At 49.9% G+C, this 22,671-nt stretch overlaps 1 protein-coding gene across 1 annotated transcript; it reads left to right on the forward strand.

Annotated features, from left to right (window-relative positions):
• Nucleotides 1–499: 499 nt before the first annotated feature.
• LOC101614940 (cholesteryl ester transfer protein) lies at nt 500–22,475 on the forward strand. Its single transcript, XM_004670734.2, has 16 exons — nt 500–627; nt 1,435–1,549; nt 5,395–5,529; nt 5,636–5,706; nt 5,893–5,980; nt 6,609–6,678; nt 6,867–6,927; nt 9,720–9,811; nt 9,986–10,165; nt 11,418–11,468; nt 16,165–16,332; nt 18,032–18,099; nt 19,491–19,524; nt 19,945–20,017; nt 22,090–22,175; nt 22,344–22,475. Exons 1-16 carry the CDS (start codon nt 510–512, stop codon nt 22,416–22,418), a joined length of 1,485 nt encoding a protein of 494 aa, XP_004670791.2. The 5' UTR covers nt 500–509; the 3' UTR covers nt 22,419–22,475.
• The last annotated feature ends 196 nt before the right edge of the window (nt 22,476–22,671 follow it).

Genomic DNA, 22,671 nt, shown 5'->3' on the forward strand with positions numbered 1-22,671 from the left:
ATGCCTTAACCTCTAAGCCATCTGTGCAGCCCTACAGCTGTGTTCTCAGTGTCCTACCCTAGTGAGCCTCCAACTTAGCTCACTGGGCAGAAGGCTCTGGCAAGGACTGGATGCCCTTATCTCATGGCCATTGTATTTTGACCTCTTTCTGTTTATGACAAGTGAGAGATAAAGTTTTATCTTTAAACACACTTATTTAAGGAGAAAGAGGAAAAAAGCCTAAATTCAAGGAAGCGTACAAAGGTAGTCCGAGTAGTAGACTAATGTAACCCGCGCAATAGGAGGGTACTGGTGGTGAGGCATATGAGCTAGAGGGTGGGGCACCCTGCTCCAGTGTCCAGCACTGATCCCAAGGGGAGGCCGGAGAGGCTGGGCAGGAAGGAGGCAGACCCCCGGAGCCAGAAAGGCCTTGCCGGCAGGAAGCACCTCATGTCCCGTGGGGGTTGGGTGGATGAACATAGGGGAGCCCCAGCCGCCCTCTGGGCCAGTCACACTGCTGCTCAAACACCATGCTGGCCGCCACGCTGCTGAGCCTGGCCCTGCTGGGCAGTGCCCGTGCCTGTTCCACCAGTACCCCGTACACGGCGGGCATCGTGTGCCGCATCACCAAGCCCGCCCTCCTGGTGTGTAAGTACAGCAGTGACCACACGGGGTCCATAAAGAGCTCTCCTCAGGGACACCTGCTGCTGTCAGAAGCCAGCCCTGCAGCAGGACTGTCACTCAGACTGGAAGAGCTATGGCAGTGAGATGAGAGCCTCTGACCTCATGCTCAAGGTCAAAGTCTTTTGTGAGGTCCTTGCAGGACTACAGTCAGGTGCATGGCTCTCTGGCGACACTGTGCTGATCTGCGATTCAAGGAGCCTGGTTAGAGGGGGGTCAGGCTGGGGCAAAGGTTCAGATAGTGTGCATTTGGTCTTGGAGGTCATTCTATGGCCAGAGTCAGGCATTCACATAAGCCCAGGCTAGGTATGCTCTATTATCAGCTGCTGTGTAACCTTGACGAGTTCCCCTGCCCTCTCGGCCGCAGGCTCTCGTTCACTATGCTGAGGACACAGGGGGACTAAAACTGCATGATCTCTAACACAGATTATCACCAAGTGTGAGAGCCAGGTGGATAGATTCAAGTGAACTGGAAGCCAAGGGTCTGGGTTCAGCTCGGCTTAGGATTCAGTTGAAACCAGGGATGGTGGGGTTCCCATGCAACAGGATCCAGAGGTTGGAGTATGAACAGGATCTCTGGCCAGGGTCAGAGCAGGGCTCCGTGTCTCTGAGCAACGTCCCCTAATTTTCACCCAGAGCAAACCCCACCTGGCACTTCAGCTGTGAGGCGTTCTAGAAGGCCTCGTCTCAGAAAGGCTGAGCCATGGCCCAGGCCCTGCTGGACCAGTGTGGGACTTGCCTGGTCTGCCATCCTCTCACCCGCCCTCCTTCCAGTGAACCAGGAGACAGCCAAGGTCATCCAGACAGCCTTCCAGCGAGCCCCCTACCCAGACATCAAGGGCGAGAAGACCATGATGCTCCTTGGCCGAGTCAAGTATGGTCTGCACAAGTGAGTAGCTGGTGGTGGTGGTGGGGGGTTGTGGGGTAGAATGGGGCTGCGGGGGAGAAAAAGCTTGGGACTTTGCTGGATCCAGGGAGGAAGGGCAGTGGGAAAACCTGGGGTTCTTATGCAACATCCCTCCACCCTGCTTTCAACCTGTCTGCCACTTATAAGTGGCCCCGGAGTGACTGGCATGTAACCACCTCTCCAACAGCCCCTGTAAGAAGATTCAAATATCCAAGGCCCTTTGCCTCCACCCACCCTGGAAGGAGGCGGCAAAGAGAGGCCAAATAGGGCTCTCTCTCTCTCTCTTTTGTTTTGTTTTTTTCAAGGTAGGGATTCCCTCTAGCCCAGGCAGACCTGGAATTCACTATGTAGTCTCAGGGTGGCCTGGAACTCACAGCAATCCTCTTACCTCTGCCTCCAGAGTGCTGGGATTGAAGGTGTATGCCACCAAACTCAGCTCCAAATAGGTCTCTTGATTGGGTTTGTGATCATGGCCAAAGGCAGGTGCTGTGGGCCAGATTCCATTACAAACTATATCTTATTTCTTTTTTAAAAAAATATTTGATTTATTTATTTATGAGAAAGAAAGAGACAAATAGAAAGAGAGAATGGGCACACCAGGGCTTCTAGCCACTGTATACGAATTCCAGACACATGTGCCCCCTTGTGCATCTGGCTTATGTGGGTCCTGGGGAATCAAACCTGGGTCCTTAAGATTCACAGGCAAATATCATATCCACTAAGCCATTTCTCTAGTCCCCTATATCTTATTTCTTGTTTATCATAGCCCACTAAGGGTCCTGCTTAAGAAATAAGAAATCAGAAAAAAAAATCAGGAGGCTAGAGAGATTAAGTAGCTTGGCAGCCATACAACAAGGCAGGCATATCTGAACTCTAAGATCAGCTCCTGGGGCATACCTATTACCTGGCTTCAGGCTGATCTGGAAACCAGGTCACTGTATTTATGTGTGCAGAGGCCACAAGGCATGGGAAGATGCTGTTAAGAGAACTTATCTTTGTTTTAAAACCAACCGCAGGCTGGAGAGATTGCTCAGTGGTTAAGGAACTTGCCTGTGAAACCAGGTTTGATTTCCCAATACCTACGTAAGCCAGATGTACAAGGTGGTGCATGTATCTGTTCATTAGCAGTGGCTACAGGCCCTTGTGTGCCCATTCTCTCTCTGTCTGCCCATCTCATTCATATATGTATGAATATGTTTTAAAAAACAACCCCTCCTCAGTCTCTTCAACAGCCTTATGGAAATAGCACAGAAGCCTATGCCTTCTTTAGAGCCACTAGGGGGCGCTGGCGTTATTGGAGTGCGGCTGCTGGAGCAAGAGAAGCACTTAGGTGCCCAGGGCAGTCTATATGACCTTGGATGCTAATTTTCCCTTCTGTAAAACCAGGAGAATGTCATCCTGGGCCTGTGTCACAACAGGCCAGATACTGCAAAAGTGCCTTGTAGGTTGTTGAAAGAGATACTGTCCTTAATAAACCAACAGTAATTCAGAGAATAGCTGTCCTTCCCATATAACCATCACCCCACACAGACACGGCTGGGTGGGGCAGAGGGACTGGTGATGGGCTGTAACTGAGAGTAAGTAGTGAGTACAAGGAGGATCCTTTAAAAAAAAATTATTTATGGGCTGGAGAGATAGCTTAACAGTTAAGACACTTACCTGCAAAGCCAAAGGACCCAGGTTTGATTCCCCAGGACTCCCTTAAGCCAGATGCACAAGGTAGTGCATGCTTCTGGAGTTCGTTTGCAATGGCTAGAGGCCCTGACATGCCCATCTTCTCCCCCCTCTCTCTCCCTGCTCTCCTTTCCCTCCCTCCCTCTCTCAAACAAATAAATAAAAATTACGTGTGTGTGTGTGTGTGTGTGTGTGTGTGTGTGCGCGCACACGCGCGCCACAGCACACCTATGGTGACCAGAGGACAACGTCAGAGTGTCTGTGCTCCACCTTCTTTGACACTGAGTCTCTTGCCATTACAAATTACCAGCCTGCAAACAAGCAGTCTACCTGACCCAGGAGCTTCAGGCTGTCCTGGCTCTGCCTCCCCTGTTGTTAGATGCATTAGGATTAAACAGGCATGTGCCACTTTGCATTTGGTTTATGTGGGCTCTGGGGAATTAAACCTGGGCCAGCAGCAGGTTTTGTGAAAAAGCACTTTTAACTGCCAAGCTACCCCTCCAGGATTATTTATGCTATTGTCTCTGAATGGAATAAAATTGAATGGAAGAATAGAATAGAATAGAACACTACAGAACAAATAGAATAAAACAGAATAGGAAGAGCAGAACAGAACAGAGAGAAGCCAGCCAGGGTCACCTGGCTTTTCATTGCTGGTCCCCACTTGTCACAGTGACTTACAATACAGGTTTTGGGGTAGGACAAACCCAGGATAATGTCCAAGCTCTGCAAAAGCCTTTTTCTTTAAAAAAAAAAAATATTTATTTATTTATTTAAGAGAGAGAGATACAGGAATAGGTGAGGAGAGAGAGAGAGAGAGAATGGGTATGCCAGGGCCTCCAGCCACTGCAAACGAACTCCAGATGCAAGCGCCCCCTTGTGTATCTGGCTTACATGGGTCTTGGGGGAGTCGAACCTAGGTCCCTTGGCTTTGCAGGCAAGTGCCTTAACCGCTAAGCCATCTCTCCAGCCCTGCAGAAGCCTTTTGAAGCCACATAAAATCAGGTCCACTTCTGTCTCTGCTCAGTGGGCACAACAGCAATAACCCCCTCATGAGGTGGCTGTGAGGACGTAGCCAGAACTAAATGTAGCCCTCCAGCTCACCCTCCAGTACCGCTCCAGCTGCTGATGGACCATAGCCCGACTGGCTTATGGTCCATATGTTGCAGCTGACCCACAGGAGAGCTGGGCATTAGTAAAAGGCATGAGGGTCCCACTGCCCTCTCTGCCTCTGGTCTCTGCTCTTTGGTCCTTGATCCCAAAGGGTCCTCGCTGAGGCAACCTTTGCCACCCATGCCCACGCCCCTGTGGCCCATGTCTTCCTTGAATCCACCTGGAGAGCTCCAGCCTGGCTTTTCTCTGTATTTAGAGCCATCCTAGGAACCTCTCCCTAACCTCTATTCTCTCCACATCCCCTGCATGTCACTTCTTCCAGGAAGCCCTCCGTGTTCATTTCTTGTTTGCCTTCCTAGTGAATTTCCACATTTGGTGGCTTCAATCAACACATTTATTTATTTATTTATTTTTAAATTTTTATTAACATTTTCCATGATTATAAAATATATCCCATGGTAATTCCCTCAACACATTTATTTTTAAATCTTACAGTTAAAGGAAAAGGTTCAAAGTCTAATGGGATATCACTGAGCTATAGTTAAGGTGCCAGTAGGGCTCCCTTCTGAGGTCGTAGGGGAGATGAAGTTCCCTGCCTCTTATAGCTTCTAGAAGCTTCCACCAGGCCCTGGCTTGTGGCCCCTGCATCTCTGAGGGCAGCAAGGGTACATCTCTGTTGCTCCTCCCTGATCACATGTCCCCACCTCTTCTCTCCAGCCTCCGCAGTCCAGGGTGCTATGTTTGCCTTGTATTGGTTGCCGACAGTCACTTCCCTTTTGCCACCTCAAACTATATCTCAAAGACTGGGAGGTGGATGTTTAGAGGGTCACCGTTCTGTTTGGCACTCTCAGCAGCCCCTCAGGCAACCTTGGAGGCTGGTTCCAAGGCTCACTGAAAGACCCAGGTCAGCGTGGATGATTCCCCCGTGGACTCAACACCAGGAGGACAGGACGGGGCAGGGTCTGTGGAGTCTGCGGGGAGGAAGGCAGGGACAGCTCCCTGGCTCACGGCACCCTCCTCATCGCCCTCTGTCCTTGCAGCATCCAGATCAGCCATCTGTCTGTTGCCAGCAGCCAGGTGGAGCTGGTGGAGGCCAAGTCCGTCGATGTCTCCATTCAGAATGCATCTGTCATCTTCAAGGGGACCCTAAACTATGGCTACATGGGTGCCTGGGGGTAAGCATTCCCATGAGTGTATGTGCCACCTGGTGGCCTTTCTGGGACAATAAAGGAACCATGGGGGCAGAGAAATGAGGGTGCTTGGGTCCTTTGCTTTTTGCAGGCTGGGCATCGATCAGTCTGTTGACTTCGAGATTGAGTCTGCTATTGACCTTCAGATCAACACGCAGCTCAGTATGTGCCTGCCTCCCTTGGGGAGGTGGGAGACCGGGCTCTGGGGAGGGAAGGCTGGGCAGATAGTATGTTCTAAGACTGCAGTTCAGGGGAACCCAGAGCCAGAATCCTTGGCTGCCTTGAGTAGCCCATGGGTGCTACCTTGTAGCCCAGGCTGTCCTGATGGGTACGGGCCTCCCTCTGTAGCCTGCAACTCTGGTAAAGTGCGGACTGAGACCCCCGACTGCTCCTTGTCCTTCCATAAGCTACTCCTGCATCTCCAAGGAGATCGTGAGTAAGTGAATACCTTGGTGACCCCTTTCTTTGTACCCCATCCTATGTGCCCCATGCCTAGCTTCTCCGTGGCCACCCCACTCAGGGCATACCGGTGGATAGCTAAACTGGGGCATCCAGATCTCTCACGTGGGCCACTTCCGCCCCCTCCTCATCAGTACAGGTTGAAATATGGAAAAAGACGTAACTCCATGTTGAGAATGCACTACAGGCCCACTGCAAAGAGTAGGGTCCTGAGGTTCAGAGAAGCCCACACACAACCAGACTGGGACCTCAGAAGGAATCTGGTGACAAGGGCCTGGGAACAGGCGTCTCTCTGCCCTTGTAGCAAACGGATTCATGTTTGACTGTGAACTTTGAGCATGTCTGAGTACAGGGCGGGTGTGAATGTGACAGAAAGCGGTCCCCCCTAAGGAAATCAGTGGTGTTGTTAACACTTGGGCTGAGGCACTGTGAGGCTTAATGTTCTCAGCTGGAAGTGGGGTTAACGCCTTCCTCCTGAGCTCTAGGAGGATCAGGAAGCTAGCAGAACCCTCAACAGTGCTTGGCACACAGTAGGTATTCAATGCACACCCATGACTGCATGTAGGCCCACTGTGGTTCTTGCCACCCCCCCGCCCCGCCCCCAGGCCTGGATGGATCAAGCAGTTATTTACAAACTTCATCTCCTTCACCCTGAAGCTGGTTCTGAAGGGACAGGTGAGTGAGGCCAGCTGAACCACATGGGTCCAGAGCCATGCTTGCAAGCCAGTCCCCCAGCCCTCCCCACTCTTCCCTCCCTGTGCCCATTGCCAGGGGCCACCCCCACACAGCTGGAGGGAGGCGCTGCCTGCCTCTTCTCTGGCCTCCCTGCCTGCCTGGTGAGCAGCCTGCCTTGTCCACTCCAGATCTGCAAGGAGATCAACGTCATTTCCAACATCATGGCCGACTTTGTCCAGACAAGGGCTGGTGAGTTCTATCTGAATGGTGCAGAAGCAGCAAGCCGTCCCGTCACTGCGTGAGATTGGGACAGCTGCTCTCATAGTTGGCTCTGACGCTTGCTGATTAGTTATGTCACAGCTACGACAAGTCACTGCCTTCTTGGCACTGTAGCCTTATAAGCTATGTGCTCTTGAGTAATTCACTGAACCTCTTTGAACCCTTCTTTCCTCATGGATAAAAATGGGACTTGGGCTGGAGAGATGGCTTAGCGGTTAAGACATTTGCCTGCAAAGCCAAAGGACCCAGGTTCTATTCTCCAGGTCCCACGTTAGCCAGCTGCACGATGGGGCACATGTGTCTGGAGTTCGTTTGCAGTGGCTGGAGGCCCTGGTGTGCCCATTCTCACTCTTTCTCTCTCCCTCTTTCTGTCTCAAATAAATAAATAAATAAAAAGTTTTTTTAAATGGGGATAATAATAACACCTACCTCATAGGGTGGCTTTGTGAAGTGAATAGGGGGAAAATGAATTAAGAAGCACAAGACAGTATTTGGGGCATCACCAGCTCTTATGATCACAGGTAGAATCCTCACCACCCCATGCCCCTGGCACCAAGCCCACCAGCAGCAAATGGATGGATGGAAGATGAGAAGGAAGAAGGCAGTGTAGAGGTCCTGTGCTCCCCTGTGCTTCCTGGAGCCACTTCTCAGCAGGCCTTGGGTTGGGAAGGAGCCCCTATTAGGCTGTGCAATGTAGAAGAAACCCTCAGGACTCAGTGTTACCATCTGTCCAGTGGTGGCATCCCTGGGTCACTGGGAGGAATGGAAGACAGTGGAGTAGGTGCTGTACAGAGTGGGCAGCCATGTACTGTCCCATACCAATGAGCAGGGCCACTGTTTGCTGGCCTTATTACTTGCTCAGCACCCTACCTCTATAGCTAGGCAGTTCTCACCATCACCAACTTTATCTTGCTAATAATGAAATAAAGTTATTGTGCTGAGAGGGCCCCCACCCAGTTGGAAATGGAAGAGAAGATTTTCTTTAGAGAGAGAGAGAGAGAGAGAGAGAATTGGCACACCAGGACCTCAGCCACTGTAATCGAACTGCAGATGCTTGCGCCCCCTAGTGGGCATATGCAGCTTTGCACCTGCTTCACCTTTGCACATCTGGCTTAGGAGGAATTTGGAGAGAGATTGAACGTGGGTCCTTCAGCTTCGCAGGCAAGTACCTTAGCCACTAAACCATCTCTTTAGCCCCTGTTTTTGTTTTTTTTTTTTTAAACTAACTTTACTGTGTTTTATTTTTAGTGTTTATTTATTTATTTAAAAGGGGGATGAGTACAGGCCGGGCGTGGTGGCAGAGGTAGGACAGAGGTAGGAGGATCGCCGTGAGTTCGAGGCCACCCTGAGACTCTATAGTGAATTCCAGGTCAGCCTGAGCTAGCGTGAGACCCTACCTCGAAAAACCAAAAAAAAAAAAAAAAAAAAAAAGTGGGGGGGATGAGTGTGCCAGGGCCTCCTGCTACTGCAGTGGTACTACAGATGCATGCACCACTTTATGCATCTTGGCTTTACATAGGTAATGGGGAACTGAATCCTTCAGTAGTTTTGCAAGCAAGAGCCTTTTACTGCTGAGCCATCTTTCCAGCACAGGCTTTGAACACAGGTCCGCTAAGGATGGAGTGCCTATCTGTTCTTGATTCCTAGCAGTAGTGGAGATGCTGCCAACTGTAGCAAGGAAGGCAAGAAAAACCAAGTCAGGAGATCAGGGGCCTCTGCTGGCTAATTTGGGAGGGGAGGCCGGGTCCCTCCTCAGTAGCCTAGCCTGCTGCCCAGGGCACACAGGAGCAGTGCGGGAGGGAACAAACCACTGGCTTCCTTCCTACTGTCCTCGCTGCTGAGGCCTGGACTTGGAATCCGGCAGTCTCTGGAATGCCATGGGGGTGGCACTACCCCACCCTCAAGGAGTGTGGGCAGAGTTAGGGGAGGGGGCGGGCCAGCTTCTCTGGGTGGGTCTAAACACACAGAACTCTGACTGGCCAGACATGGATAGTTGCACCCAGGACAGGCTCTAGACAGGACCTGAGGGAGGAGAAGGAAGAGCGACCTGTGCCCCATCCTGGTTCTACTCCTGGCTTCTACTCCAGCGTGATCTGCTTGTGTCAGTCAAGTTTTATTGAGTGACAGCCATGCCCACTAATAAGCCTTACAGCCTATTAGGGTTAGTGACCACGGATAGGTGGGGTCTACTGAGCCCAGTGTATTTACTACCTAGTCCTTTACAGAAGAAAAAGTTTGCAGATTCCTTCCCTCACTGCAGACCTCAGGTCAGATTCCCATCCCACCCCCCACATTTTCTGGGAGAAGATTCCAAAGATCTCCCTGTGTTGGGTGCTATCTCTCTCCCAGGAACTTTTGCACCAATGATCTCAGGGAACACACAGCCCAGATATATACACCGTCCTTGGGGTGAGGACACAGGTCACCCAGGGAAGGCAGGTCACTGCCTCCCATTTGTCACTTACAATAGAGGGTCAGGCAGGATTACAGCCTTGGTCCTCAAACTCTGAGCCCTTCTTCCCCAAGGACTCCCACATGATGGACCCCCCCCCCCACCGACAGACAGAAGCTGAGAGATGAGAGAATGAAGTTTATTCCTTCTCCCCCGCCCCTCCACCCCTTTCTCTCTCTCTCTTTGCTCATGTCCTCTTGCCCTCAGATCCATTGTACAGCTGTGAGTCTCTGGGTTGGAGCTAGGGTGCTTGGGTGCAGGGAGCCGGTCAGCCAGGGCTGTCCCCATTCTGACCTCTTCCTCCCCTCAGCAAACATCCTCTCTGATGGAGACATCGGGGTGGACATTTCCTTGACAAGATCGCCTGTCATCACAGCTACCTACCTGGAGTCCCATCACAAGGTGGGTGTGGTAGGAGGGGAGCAGGCTTCCCTCCCCGGGAGCTCCAGGGCTCAGTGCTTACCTGACCTGCCTGCAGCTCTCACCCAGCGAACAGGTCGGACTGTCCCCTGGCCACACCTCTACAGTTTCATGCTGTGGCTGGAAAGTCAGAGCCTCAGCCCGTGTTTTCTCCAGGGTCATTTTATCTACAAGAATGTCTCGGAGGACCTCCCCCTGCCCACCTTCTCACCCAAGCTGCTGGGGGACGCCCGAATGCTTTACTTCTGGTTCTCTGAGCAAGTCCTCGACTCCCTGGCCAAGGCTGCCTTCCAGGATGGCCGCCTGCAGCTCAGCTTGGCAGGAACAGAGTTCAAGGTAGGGGATAGGGCGGGCTGCTGGGACATCTCTCTCTCTCTCTCTCTCTCTCTCTCTCTCTCTCTCTCTCTCTCTGTGTGTGTGTGTGTGTGTGTGTGTGTATGTGTGTATTATATGTGCATGCATGCCCACCTGTGGGGAGCATCAAGGAAACCCTCTATGGCCATCCCCACTATAGCCATAACATTAAAGTCCAGCATTTACTGAGGCCCACTGTGGTGTAAGATTGATCAATTGATCAGCAGATACTTAGGCAGAAGAATATATAGACATATTGACACACAGTAGTTATGCAACAAATATAAGCTGCTCTCAATATCTGTGCTACCACTATTTTTGTTGCATTCACTGTGAATAAGTAGCGCTGCCAGTTTTATTTTGTAAAAATATACAAACAAAATTTTAAAAATACTACAACAGGACTGGAGAGATGGCTCCGTGGTTAAAGCACTTTCTTTTCTTTTTTTTTTTTTAAAGGCATGTGGCACCACGCCTGGCAGTTATTTTTTAAATTTTATTTATTTATTTGAGAGAGAGAGAGAGAGTGGGCACACCAGGGTCTCCAGCCCCTGCAAATGAACTCCAAACACATGCGTCCTCTTGTGCATCTGGCTTACGTGGGTCCTGGAGAATTGAACCAGGATCCTTTGGCTTTGCAGGCAAATGCCTTAACCGCTAAGCTATCCCTCCAGTCCCCCAAAAGCACTTTCTTGCAGTCTGTTGTGCTGAGTTCAATCCCCCTGTACTCACATAAAGCTAGATAACACAAAGTGGCACATGTGTCTATAGTTCATTTGTAGTTACAAGAGTCACTGACACACCCACACACTCACTCCCACACACACACACCTTCTCTCTCTCTCTCCCTCTGTCTCTCTCTCAGCTCATAAACAAAAATTAAAATGAGAGACATGTTAAAAACACAACAAAGCTCAGAGCGGATAGGTGCTTGTCCCAGACCGCACAGGTTGGAAGAAGTGACTTCAGAGCCAGAAAAGCACTGCTAGAAATGCTTAGGTGGCATCCAGTCTGTGCCTAGCAGTAAATCATTGGGGAAGCAGAAAGAAAAACCTCTCAGTGTCCCACAGCTTGAGTGTGGCAAGCCTCCAGCCAGGTTAGAGTTCCTTATCCAGATCTTGTCTGGGGCATTGGGAGTTGGGTCTGGGGAGGGTCCAGTCCCTGACACTGCACCCCTTCCCTGCAGTGTCTTCCCGAGGAGTGACCTTCTCACCCACTCCCTCCCTTCTTTTAGGCTGTGCTGGAAAGGTGGCGACTCAACACCGACCAGGTCATCAGTCCAGAGGTAACTGCCTGTTGTGTGGGGTCTAGCTGATGCACCCCAATCCTCTTCTATTGTAGGAGCATCCTGACCCTGCAGCCAATCACAGCCGAGGGACAAGTTTAACAGCAAACACTGAGCTCCTGGGTATCCAACACTGAGCTAAGACCTTCTGTCTATTATTAAACCCTGAGGGCCAGGCACTGTTTGAACCCCATTTCTCCAGATGGAAGCTTACTGAGTGGCAGGACTGGCCTTGAGCCACTGTTGCCCCAAAGAGTCTGCTCTATGCTCCTGCTCCAAAAACCCAGCCCATAGACCCCTGGGGTGAGAGGCTGGAACCCCAGGGTCAACTCCAGGCTCAGAGGGCTCCCATGATAGCAACTATTGATTGCTGATTCCAAAGCCAGCTTCATGTGGGCTTCACAGGGACACAGCTTCTGCTCTGCATGATTCCACTCCTCAGAGCAAAGTTGAATGCACTGTTGCTCTTTCTGGTTAAACCTCCCTCAGCCTTCTGGTAGATTCACTCCCTTACCCCACCGTGATGGTCTGCTCAGAGTCCTTCCCTGCCATCCCTCAGATCTCCAGCCCCCCTCCCATCTTTCTGCCACAAACTCAGTAACCAGTACCAGCTGCTTCCCTGGGAGCTGGGTGGTATCCCTAGCCAACAGAACTCCTTCGGCATCCTGCTCCCAGTCCGCCCCCCAGCACCCCTCTCAGTCTTCCCCAGCTTCCTCAGCCCTGCAAGTTCTTCTCCCTCCTTCCGGGTGTGCAACTCGGAACCACAGCATACCCCTGACCTGGCCGCCCTTACCGCCCTTGCCGAGTATTGTCCATCCTATGTCCTCTCTGTTCCAGAGTCTGTCCACTTCTCATTTGCATTCCATTAGGCCCAGCTGCCATCACGTCCTCTGGGGACCCATCTCTAGTCATGTCCTCTACAACCTTTCCCCCCCTCTTCCCAAGAAGCGATACTGACTGCTCACCTGGCGGTGATGGCCTCAAACTCACAGAAGATAAAGGTTAATGGTAGGCCGCAGATACAGTCACTTTAAGAGGCACAGCTGCTCAGGGCTCAAGGCTGAGCAGGAAAGTAAGAGCAGCCCCTCTATGGTCAGGGACTCTAAGACCACTTGAATTCTGAACTTGGCATTTCCTGTCTCTTCCCATCCTCCTCCTCCATGCCTTCCTCCATGACTCCTAGCATGTAGGCTGAGTCACATGGCATGGAATTTTCCCCACTTCCCTTGGAACTCTATAAAAGCCAGACATTCCCTTTGTTCTTTGGAAAACCAAAGCTTCTCTCTCTCTTTGGCCCCAGCCATCCCATCATGCACACTAGCCGCTGCCCCTCTTCTTCTGGCCTTAGGACCCCATCGAGTTGCCTAGGCATGAGTCTAATAGAGCACCAACTCTAAAAGGGCAATTTAGCTCAGTGCCTCTCTCGTGGACCAGGCTGTTCTTCCTTTCTATCAGTTAAGAATCTTGGGGTTCAGCCGGGTGTGGTGGCGCACTCCTTTAATCCCAGCACTCGGGAGGCAGAGGTAGGAGGATCACCGTGAGTTCGAGGCCACCCTGAGACTACATAGTGAATTCCAGGTCAGCCTGGGCTAGAGTGAGACCCTACCTCGAAAAAAAAAAAAAAAAAAAGAATCTTGGGGTTCAGATCCTGTATTCTGGGGTGCTTACCCTCATGTTTGTTGTGTTTGCTAAGTAGCTGCCATGAATGATGGCCTTCTTGTAGAGTTCTCTTTCTTGTCTACTTCTGAGCACATCTCTAGTGGAATTTGGTTTTTCTGTGGACAGACTATGCTTACTGGATTATCTAAACTCCCTACGAGGACAGTTTTGCATTTAATTATGCCAGGAGCACTAATGGTCATTCATTGGTCTGAATTTTGTTTTGTTTTGTTTTTCGAGGTAGGGTCTCACTCTAGTCCAGGCTAACCTGGAATTTACTATATAGTCTCAGGGTGGCCTTGAACTCACAGTGATCCTCCTACCTCTGCCTCCCAAGTGCTAGGATTAAAAGCATGCACTACCATGCCTGGTTTGGATGTGATTTTTCAAGTTTTAATTTTAATTTATTTATTTTATAAGAGAGAGGGGCAAATAGAGAAAGAGAGAAAAAATGGGCATGCCAGGGTCTCTAACCATTACAAATGAACTCTAGATGCCATCTTGTGCATCTGGCTTTACATGGGTACTAGGGAATCAAATCTGGGTCCTTAGGCTTTGCAGGCAAGCATTTAACTGCTGAATCATTTCTCCAGCCCCTGGTCTGGATGTGTTTTTATGTTAATTTCTGGCTCAGGAGGTCCTACACTATGCTAGACTAAAGTAGGAACATATATTTCAGTCCTAATATTTTTGGGTTGTTCTTATTTGTGACATTGTTGTTACTTTCAAGTAGAACTTTCCACGTAGTGTAAGCTAACCTCAGACTCACTGTATAAGCCAGACGGTCCTGTACTCTTGATCCTCTTCCCTCAACTCCTTAGTGCTAGGACTCCAGGTGTGAAACACTGTGCCCTGGCATGGCTTTAAAAAAATACATTTACTTATTTATTTAAGAGAGAGGGGCAGGGCTGGAGAGATGGCTTAGCGGTTAAGCACTTGCCTGTGAAGCCTAAGGACCCCGGTTCAAGGCTCGATTCCCCAGGACCCACGTTAGCCAGATGCACAAGGGGGCGCACGCATCTGGAGTTCATTTGCAGTGGCTGGAGGCCCTGGTACGCCCATTCTCTCTCTCTCTCTCTCTCTCTCTCTCTCTCTCTCTCTCTGCCTGTCACTCTCAAATACATGAATAAAAATTAAAAAATTTAAAAAATAGAAAGAGAGAGGCAGACAGAGAGATAATGGGCATGGCCACTGCAAACAAACTCCAGATGCATGTGCCACCTTGTTCATCTGGTTTATGTGCATCCTGGGGAATCGAACCTGAGTCCTTAGGATTTGCCTTAACCTCTAAGCCATTTCCCCATTCCATGACTTGGTTTTTTTAATGTATGCCCTTCACTCCACCCCAAACCTCCTTGTGGCTTTCTTTGGCAAGTATAGATTTTAGTCTCCTTTCCACAAAAGGGAAATACCTAATTTCTAGGTCAGTACCTTATCACTTTCTCTCTGAGGGCATCAAAGCTCAGTTTTGGGTCACATCCTCTCCTGTGTCTTGGGGGTCTGTTGTGACTGCCCAAGCTTTCAGTTCACTTTCCCTCTTCAGGACCTAGAATGGCCCCTTTCCTTCTTTTGAGCTTAGCCATGTGTTAGTTAAAACATTCTGTTCTAAATCACCTGAGATGTGCAATTAATTGCAGCAAACCACTGCTGGTCTCTCTACCCCCCCTTTTTTTTAAATTTGTGTTTGTATTTATTTATTTGCAAGCAGAGGGAAAAGGGAGAGAGAATAAATGAAGGGACATGCCAGGGCCTCTTGCCAGTGCAAACAGATTCCAGATGCATGTACCACTTGGTGCCTTTGGTTTCACATTGGTACTGGGAAATCAAAGCCTGGCTGTCAGGCTTTGCAAGCCTTTAAACTTTGAGCCAAAGCTGGGCGCAGTGGCACACACTTTTAATCCCAGAACTCGGGAGGCAGAGGTAGGAGGATTGCCATGAGTTCAAGACCACCCTGAGACTGCATAATGAATTCCAGGTCAGCCTGGGTTAAAGTGAAACCCTACCTTAAAAAGAAAAAAAATCGAGAAAGTGTGTGGGGGGGAGAGGGAGGGAATTAACATGGGATATTTTTTTATAATCATGGAAAATGCTAATAAAGATTTTAAAAAAAGAAAAAAAACATTCTGTTCTAATGTACTCATTGGCTGATTGAGAGGATTCTAGCCTAGTTCTGCCAGCCCACATCCCATAGCTCTGCCCACCTGTGAACTGACTGTGCTTTCCACAGGATCTTGGCTCACACTATTACCTCTACCCAAAGGGCCCCTTCCCCTTGTCCCATCTGATTCCCTCCACTCTCTCCCGGACAGCTTTCTTTTGCTTCCAGGCCATCCACCTGTCCCTTCAGGTCCAGCTTCAGGGTAAAGGAGATGAGGTTTGTGAACAGCTGTTTGATCTACCTCAGCCTGAGGGGAGCAAACAGCACAGTGGGCCTATGCACAGCCATGGGCATTCATTGAGTGCCTACTGTGTGCCAGGCACCGTTCAGTCTAGATCAGGTCAGCTTGATCTATCTCTCCATTCAAATACTCATCAGTTACAGCTGAACATAGTTCTGATTGTCCAATGAATGTTAAGTTTTCTAGGCAGAGGCCATGTGTGTTTAGCTCTCTGCTGAACCTACCTCCTGGCCCAGGACCAAAGCCCACTGAGGCCCCCATGAATATCTTTAGCAGCAACAGAAGTGTCTGGAAAGGGTCACCATGCAGCAGGGCCTGCTCTCCACTCCATCATGGACTATCTGATTTCAGCCTCACTCTTGTCATGCCCATTTTATAGACAAGAAGATCAGGCCCACAAGACTAAGTGACTCCATCCTTACCATGTCCCTATAAGCAGACATCACTGGCACCCAGGTGACAAAATGGAAGGCCAGAGGGGACAAGAGTCACTGGCAAATTAGTGTTGGGGTACACCCTGAGGCCTGAGCCACCACCCTGGGCTGTTTCCCTCTTTTGCCTTCAGGATCCCCAGTCAGGATCATCTGTCTCTGGGGAACGTGCCTGCAGCCCCTCTGATGGACCCTTTCCTCCCACAGCTGCTCAGCAGCTCCCCCACCAGCCCAGTTGGAGTCACTGTCCACTGCCCGAAGAGGCCCACGATCTCCTGCCAGAGTAAGGGCGTGGTGGTCAGTTCCGCCGTGGTAGTGGAATTTCTCTTCCCACGTGAGGATGGGCAAGGCTCTGTGGCTCACACTTTCGAAGAGGTGAGGTGGATGCAGGAGGAGAGTGAGGGACCTGGTCGTGGGTGGCCCGTGGGGCGGGGAGCTGAGGGCCTCTGGAATCTCCCTGCTCGCCTCACCACCTCTGCTGGTCTGGCTGATTCTTATCCGTGGATTCTGATCCTCATGATCACAGGGTGTAAGCTATGAGGGGTCCACACAGGATGTCTGCAGGTTTTCTAATAGTTCCTTCTTTCTTAAGTGAGTGCTGGCCCACAGGGATTTGTCACTTAGGTCATACCTCCTGTCCACATAGTCATTGGTACCACTTGGCTTTCCTGGTTCAACATACTGTATATTTTAGGAAAAGAAATATATATATCAGACATATTGCTGAACACCCCATAGAGGTTCTCGAGTGGTCCCTACAATTAAGCACTCTGACATTTCTCTACGTACGGATTCCACCTGAAGCAAGAACCATACACAATACAAAGCCTCCCTCCCAATGACCACGTCAGGCCAACAAACTTAGTGTCATGGGCAGCGATAGTAACTGTCCAGCCAAACAAAAGACTATAACCTCTAATTTTGCCCAGTGATACAAAAATAAGAAGTATGGCCCGGGAAGGCATTTAAACAACTTATACTCCATATCAAGGTAGTTTGAAGGTTATCTGGAGTCTGGGTCTTACATACTGCCATGTGTACGCACCACCCAGGGAGGCTAGCTAAACACACGTTCCTGGGTCCATTTCCTGAGCATCTGCTGTTGGCATGCGGCGGGGCCCAAGAATGTACGTTTGCAACATGGTCCTTCCTCCCCGCTGGTGCCGAGGCTGCCTGGCTTCAAGATCATACTTGGGGCACCAGCCATCTGGGGCATTGGATCTCCAGAGTGTGAGAATGTGGACACATCTGGCCACTGGCAGAGGGATCCCCCTCTGAGGTGGAGGGTGGGAGTGACTCAGGGAAGTCCTGATTCTTGGTCATTTCCACAAGCCAGGAAGAAGTTACTGAGAAGGAGAGCAGGTCAGAAACCAGGAAAGGAAGTGCCCTCCATACTTCTTAAATCTGAAACTCAAAGCCATAGACACTGGGAACTTTCTCCAGTCTGACTTTTTCAAACTTTTTTTTTAAACTTTTTGCTGTGCCAAGGATGGATTCAGAACCTTGAGCATGCTAGACATGTGTTCCACCATTGACTACATCTCCAGACCTATTTTCTTTTTAATATCCAAACACTCTACGAATGTCTGTTGCTGGCTTTTCTTTTCTTTCTGTTTTCTTTTTTGGCTTTTGGAGGTAGAATAGCCCAAGCTGCCCTAAAATTTACCATGTAGTCTCAGGCTGGCCTCAAATTCATGGTGATCCTCCTACCTCTGCCTCCTGAGTGCTGGGATAGACATGTGCCACCCCTCCCGGCTTGTCGCTGCCTTTTTATCCTGTGTGTGAATCCACATTCCTGTTTTCTTCATGACGCATGTTATTTTTGCTTGTGGTGCTGGGATGGAACCCAGGGCCTCACATATGTTAGGCAAGCACTCTTCTACTGAACTATGTCTCCAGCCTTCTTCTAATTTCCAGAAGACCAGTAGTTCAACCTACTCCGGAGATTCCCCAGGACCCGCTGCTCTTCATGCCTCTGATTGCTTCGTGCAGAGGGGCAAGAGCCCTGGGCTCAGAGGACAGTTCTTTGTTGTGGGACAAGCTCAGCTCATGGAATCTGGTTTGTCTCCCCCAGGACATTGTTGCTACCGTCCAAGCCTCCTATTCCAAGAAAAAGCTCTTCTTACGCCTCGTGGATTTCCAGTATGTGCTGCGGGGTTGGGGGTTTGAGGGTGGACTCAGCAAACCTGTCTCAGGCCTATGGGGGCAGGCACAGGACTGGGACCTGGTGGGGACCTGTGGCTCCTTCTTTCAAGGACGTAGGAGTGTCTGCGGGGAGTGCAGAGCCCTCCTTATTGTTAGCATTTTGAGGAAAAGACACCATTGTGCAGGGGAGAAGCTCAAGAGAGGGTCAGAAGGGCTCCTCTGGAAGAGGCTTTATACTTTAGATAAGGAAACTAAAAAAGGATTCTGAGAGTTTCTTTTCTGGGGGTTTCATAGGAAGAAGCCCAAAAAAGGGTTGAATTCTTATCATATTTATTTATTTGCCATCAGAGAGAGAGAAAGAGACAGAGAGGCACACACACACACACACACACACACGGAATATGAATGAGCATGCCAGGGCCTTGTGCCACTGCAAATGGACTCCAGATATATGTCCCATTCTGTATATCTGGCTCTACTTGGGTGCTGGGGAATTGAATTGAACCCAGGCCAGCAGGCTTTGCAAGCAAGTGCCTCCAACCCCTGAGCAATCTTCCTAACCCTCTTTTTATGTTTTTTTTTTTTTTGAGATGGAGAGGATGGCCAGGATTGAATTCAGAGCCTCTCCTGTATGAAGCAAGCACTTCATTACTGAGCTCCATCCCTAGCCTCAATTTGTTTTTGTTTTTTTTTTAATTTTTTTAAAATTTATTTATTTGAGAGCGACAGACACAGAGAGAAAGACAGATAGAGGGAGAGAGAGAATGGGCGCGCCAGGGCTTCCAGCCTCTGCAAACGAACTCCAGACGCGTGCGCCCCCTTGTGCATCTGGCTAATGTGGGGCCTGGGGAACCGAGCCTCGAACCGGGGTCCTTAGGCTTCACAGGCCAGCGCTTAACCGCTAAACCATCTCTCCAGCCCCTCGATTTGTTTTTGAGACATTCTCACTGTTACCCTGGCAGGCTTTTGAACTTGTGATCCTTCTGCTTCAGCCTCCCGAGTAACTGGGATTACAGGCCCATGCTATCAGGCTATCCAGCCCTAGTGTTTTATTTATTTATTTATGAGAGAGAGAGAGACAGAAAGAGAGAGAAAGGGCTATGCACTAGGATCTCCAGCCACTATAAACTTAGGTGGGTTCTGGGAAATCAAACCTGGGTCCTTATGCTGCGCAGGTAAGCTCCTTAACCGCTAAGCCATCTCTCCAGCCCAGCCCTAGTGTTTTTGATACAAAGTGTCTCTATGTATCCCAGGCTGGCCTAGAGGTAATGATCCTAATTGCCTCAGCCTCCTACGTGCTGGGATTACAGGAGCACACCACTATACTGTGTCCTGCTAAAGTAGAGCTCCTCTAGCTTTTAATTTTCTTATCATCTCTTCTATTTCAGGATGAAACCAAAGACTGCTTCCAATATGGCTGAGGTAGGTAGTTGGGGCAGAAATAAGCCCTGTGAGACCTCATGCCTTTAAGAAAGCAGACAGAAGGCCCTAAGAGAAATTGGACAATGGGACCGAAATAAATTAGACCAGATAGCCCTTTCTTCTGCTGTCTGTCTGGAAAGCTGCTGGGATCATGACGGAGTGGACCAGGGGGCAGGAGAGTACTAGCCAAGTGGCCTCTCCCTGGATCAGTTTTCTCCTCTGTGGAATGGGGTGAAAACCCAACTAAAGCCTGGAAAGGAACTCTGGGAAGAGGCACTGTCTGGGAGCACAAGGAGGGGGCTGGGTCCATCTGGATGCACGTTTCCATGGGTGTGGGAATGAGCACTTCTGCATAGCCATCTGCCCTGTGGGTCACGTGTACAGTCTAGGAAGCACTCACCGTGGGCTTCTCATTGGCAGAGCAGCTCCGAGTCCATCCAGAGCTTCCTGAAGTTGCTGGTCACCACCGTGGGTATCCCTGAGGTCATGTCTCGTAAGTGTGGGCTGAAGGAAAGGCTAGGAATGGGATCTGATGTCTCCCTGTCCCCACTTCTGGATTGCTCAGTTGCAGAGGCCCCTCCTAGGAGGAACCAGAGCTGTCTCTCCATCTAGTAACACTCGCGTCCCTTCCCAGGCATCTCTCCCAGCTGTTGGCAATTAATGCCAATAGTACCTAGGTGCATGCTCCCCTGATTCTGGCTCTCCTTAAGAACATTGTTGTGTCACCCCACCGCTGACTTAAACCATAACCCACTTTAGGGACACATGTCTCCTAATAGCAATCTGCAGAAGTAGCAGAAAGAACCATGATGGTTGGGAAGACAGTAACCCAGCTCAAGCCTAAGTTTCTCCTTCTTATAAAATGACAGTATCAGACTTGCTGATCCTTAAATTCTCTTTGGACCCTGGCATTGTAAGATATCTATCCATACACACCACTCTAATGATGGCACTTCAGATGTATGGGAGCATTTAGGACAAGGTCCTACAGGGGATTCTTTGTTTCATTTCCCACAGCATATATTGAGCTGGCTGGAGGTGTGTGTGTGTGTGTGTGTGTGTGTGTGTTGTTTGTTTGCTTTGTTTTTTTGAGTTAGGGTCTCACTCCAGCCCCAGGCTGACCTGGAATTGACTATGTAGTCTCAGGCTGGCCTGGCACTCACAGTGATCCTCCTACCTTGGCCTCCTGAGTACTGGGATTAAAGGTGAGCACCACCACACCTGGTTTCCAATATATTTTAGTTATAATCTCCATCTCCCTTTGTCCCATGAGCCTTAATTTTAAATATCTGCTGGTGGGCTGGAGAGATGGCTCAGTGGTTAAGGTGCTTGCCTTCAAAGCCTAACAACGTGGGTTTGATTCCTCAATACCCACGTAAATCCAGATGCACAAAGTGATACATGCATCTGGAGTTTGTTTGCAATGGCTAGAGGCCCTGGCATGCCCATTTTCTCTGTCTGTCTGTCTCTCTTCTCTCTGTTTCTCACTGCTTACAAATAAATAAATAAAACATTTTTTAAAAAATCAGCTTGTCCACAAGACTTTGGTAGACAGGGAAGGAATAAAATCTGGACTTACTCTGGCTAAAAGTCTTGGTCTTTCTTAGCCTCATGAAGCTAAGCTATAGGGGAAGCCAGGCATGGTGGAACAAGCCTGTGATCCCAGCTGCCTGGGAGGCTGAATTGCAAGTTCGAGACTAGTCTAGGCTACAGAGCAAGTTCACGTACTGCCTGGGCAACTTAGTGAGACTCAAAAGAGAAATAAGGGCTGGAGAGATGGCTTAGTGTCTTAGGAAGTTGTCTGTAAAGCCTAGTGACCAGAGTTCATTTCCCTAGTGCCCTCATAAAGCCACACGCACAAGGTGGTGCATGCATCTGGAGTTTGTTTACAGTGTCTGGAGGCCCTGGCATGCCCATTCTGTCTGTTTCTCTTCTCTCTCACTGCTTGCAAATAAATCAATATTAAAGAAAGAGAAATAGGGCTAGAGAGATGGATTAGCAGTTAAGGCGCTTGCCTGCAAAGCCAAAGGACCCAGGTTCAATTCCCAGGACCCAGGTGAGCCAGATGCACAAGGTGGCACATGCGTCTGGAGTTCATTTGCAATGAATGGCTGGAGGCCCTGATGCACCCATTCTCTATCTGTCTCATTTTCTATCTCTCGAATAAGTAAAAAAATTTTTTTTAAATCTTTTAAAAAGAAATACAAGGTTGGGGATGTAGCCCAGTGGTAGAGCACTTTCCTAGTGTGTGTGAGGGCCTAGTCTCCACTACTGCAAAAGTCAACTAAATACATAGTTCCAGAGTGAACAATGAAATGGGTTGCAAAGGAGGCTGTGTGTGGTTTCAAAGAACCCCTGAGAGGCTCCTGCAAGCGAGGAGTGACCACCGGGGCATGCCTGGGTGTGGGCGACTGTTGCTGCACCTTGCAAGCAGGGTAGATCTCAACAACTGTAGGCCACGTGGCCAAGAGGGGCTCACAGAACATCAGCAGTCCCAACATCGCCCCTCTGAGGCTGCCCTGTGTGCCCCAGCCCGAGGCTGACCCTGCTCCCTTCCCTGCCCAGGGCTCGAGGCGGCATTTACAACCCTCATGAACAGGAAAGGCCTTGACCTTTTCGACATCATCGATCCTGACATCATCACTCATGATGTGAGTAAAAGTCCAACCCACCCTGGCAGGTGGGGGGAGACCCTCCCATACCCTGTCTCTCAGCCAGAAAGCCCCAGACAGCTGTCTTGGAGTGATTGGTGGCTGTTGGGGAAGCAACTTACTGCTGGTGGCCTAAGAACCAGCTCAGCCTGTCCTTGTCACCTGCAGGGCTTCCTGCTGTTGCAAATGGACTTTGGCTTCCCAGAGCACCTCCTGGTGGACTTCCTGCAGAGCCTAAACTAGGAGCTCTCACATCAGACCCCGGCATCTCTGGGCATCACGGTGGTGGGCATCGGGATGGGGGCGGGAAGGTAGAAACTGGTTCTCAGTTCCTGTCTCTCTAAGGCTCCCTGGTGTTAAATACTCTGCCCAGAGATGGGAGGGCACTTCTGTGGAAGGGGATACAGGAGATGAAACAAAGAAAAGATTCCTCTGTTCTGCGTGAGAAGGAAAATACTTAGTAACAGAGGCCAGTAAGTTAAAAAGGAGATATAAA

This window comes from Jaculus jaculus, chromosome 1 (assembly GCF_020740685.1).
Source record: "Jaculus jaculus isolate mJacJac1 chromosome 1, mJacJac1.mat.Y.cur, whole genome shotgun sequence".
Taxonomy (NCBI): Eukaryota; Metazoa; Chordata; class Mammalia; order Rodentia; family Dipodidae; genus Jaculus; species Jaculus jaculus.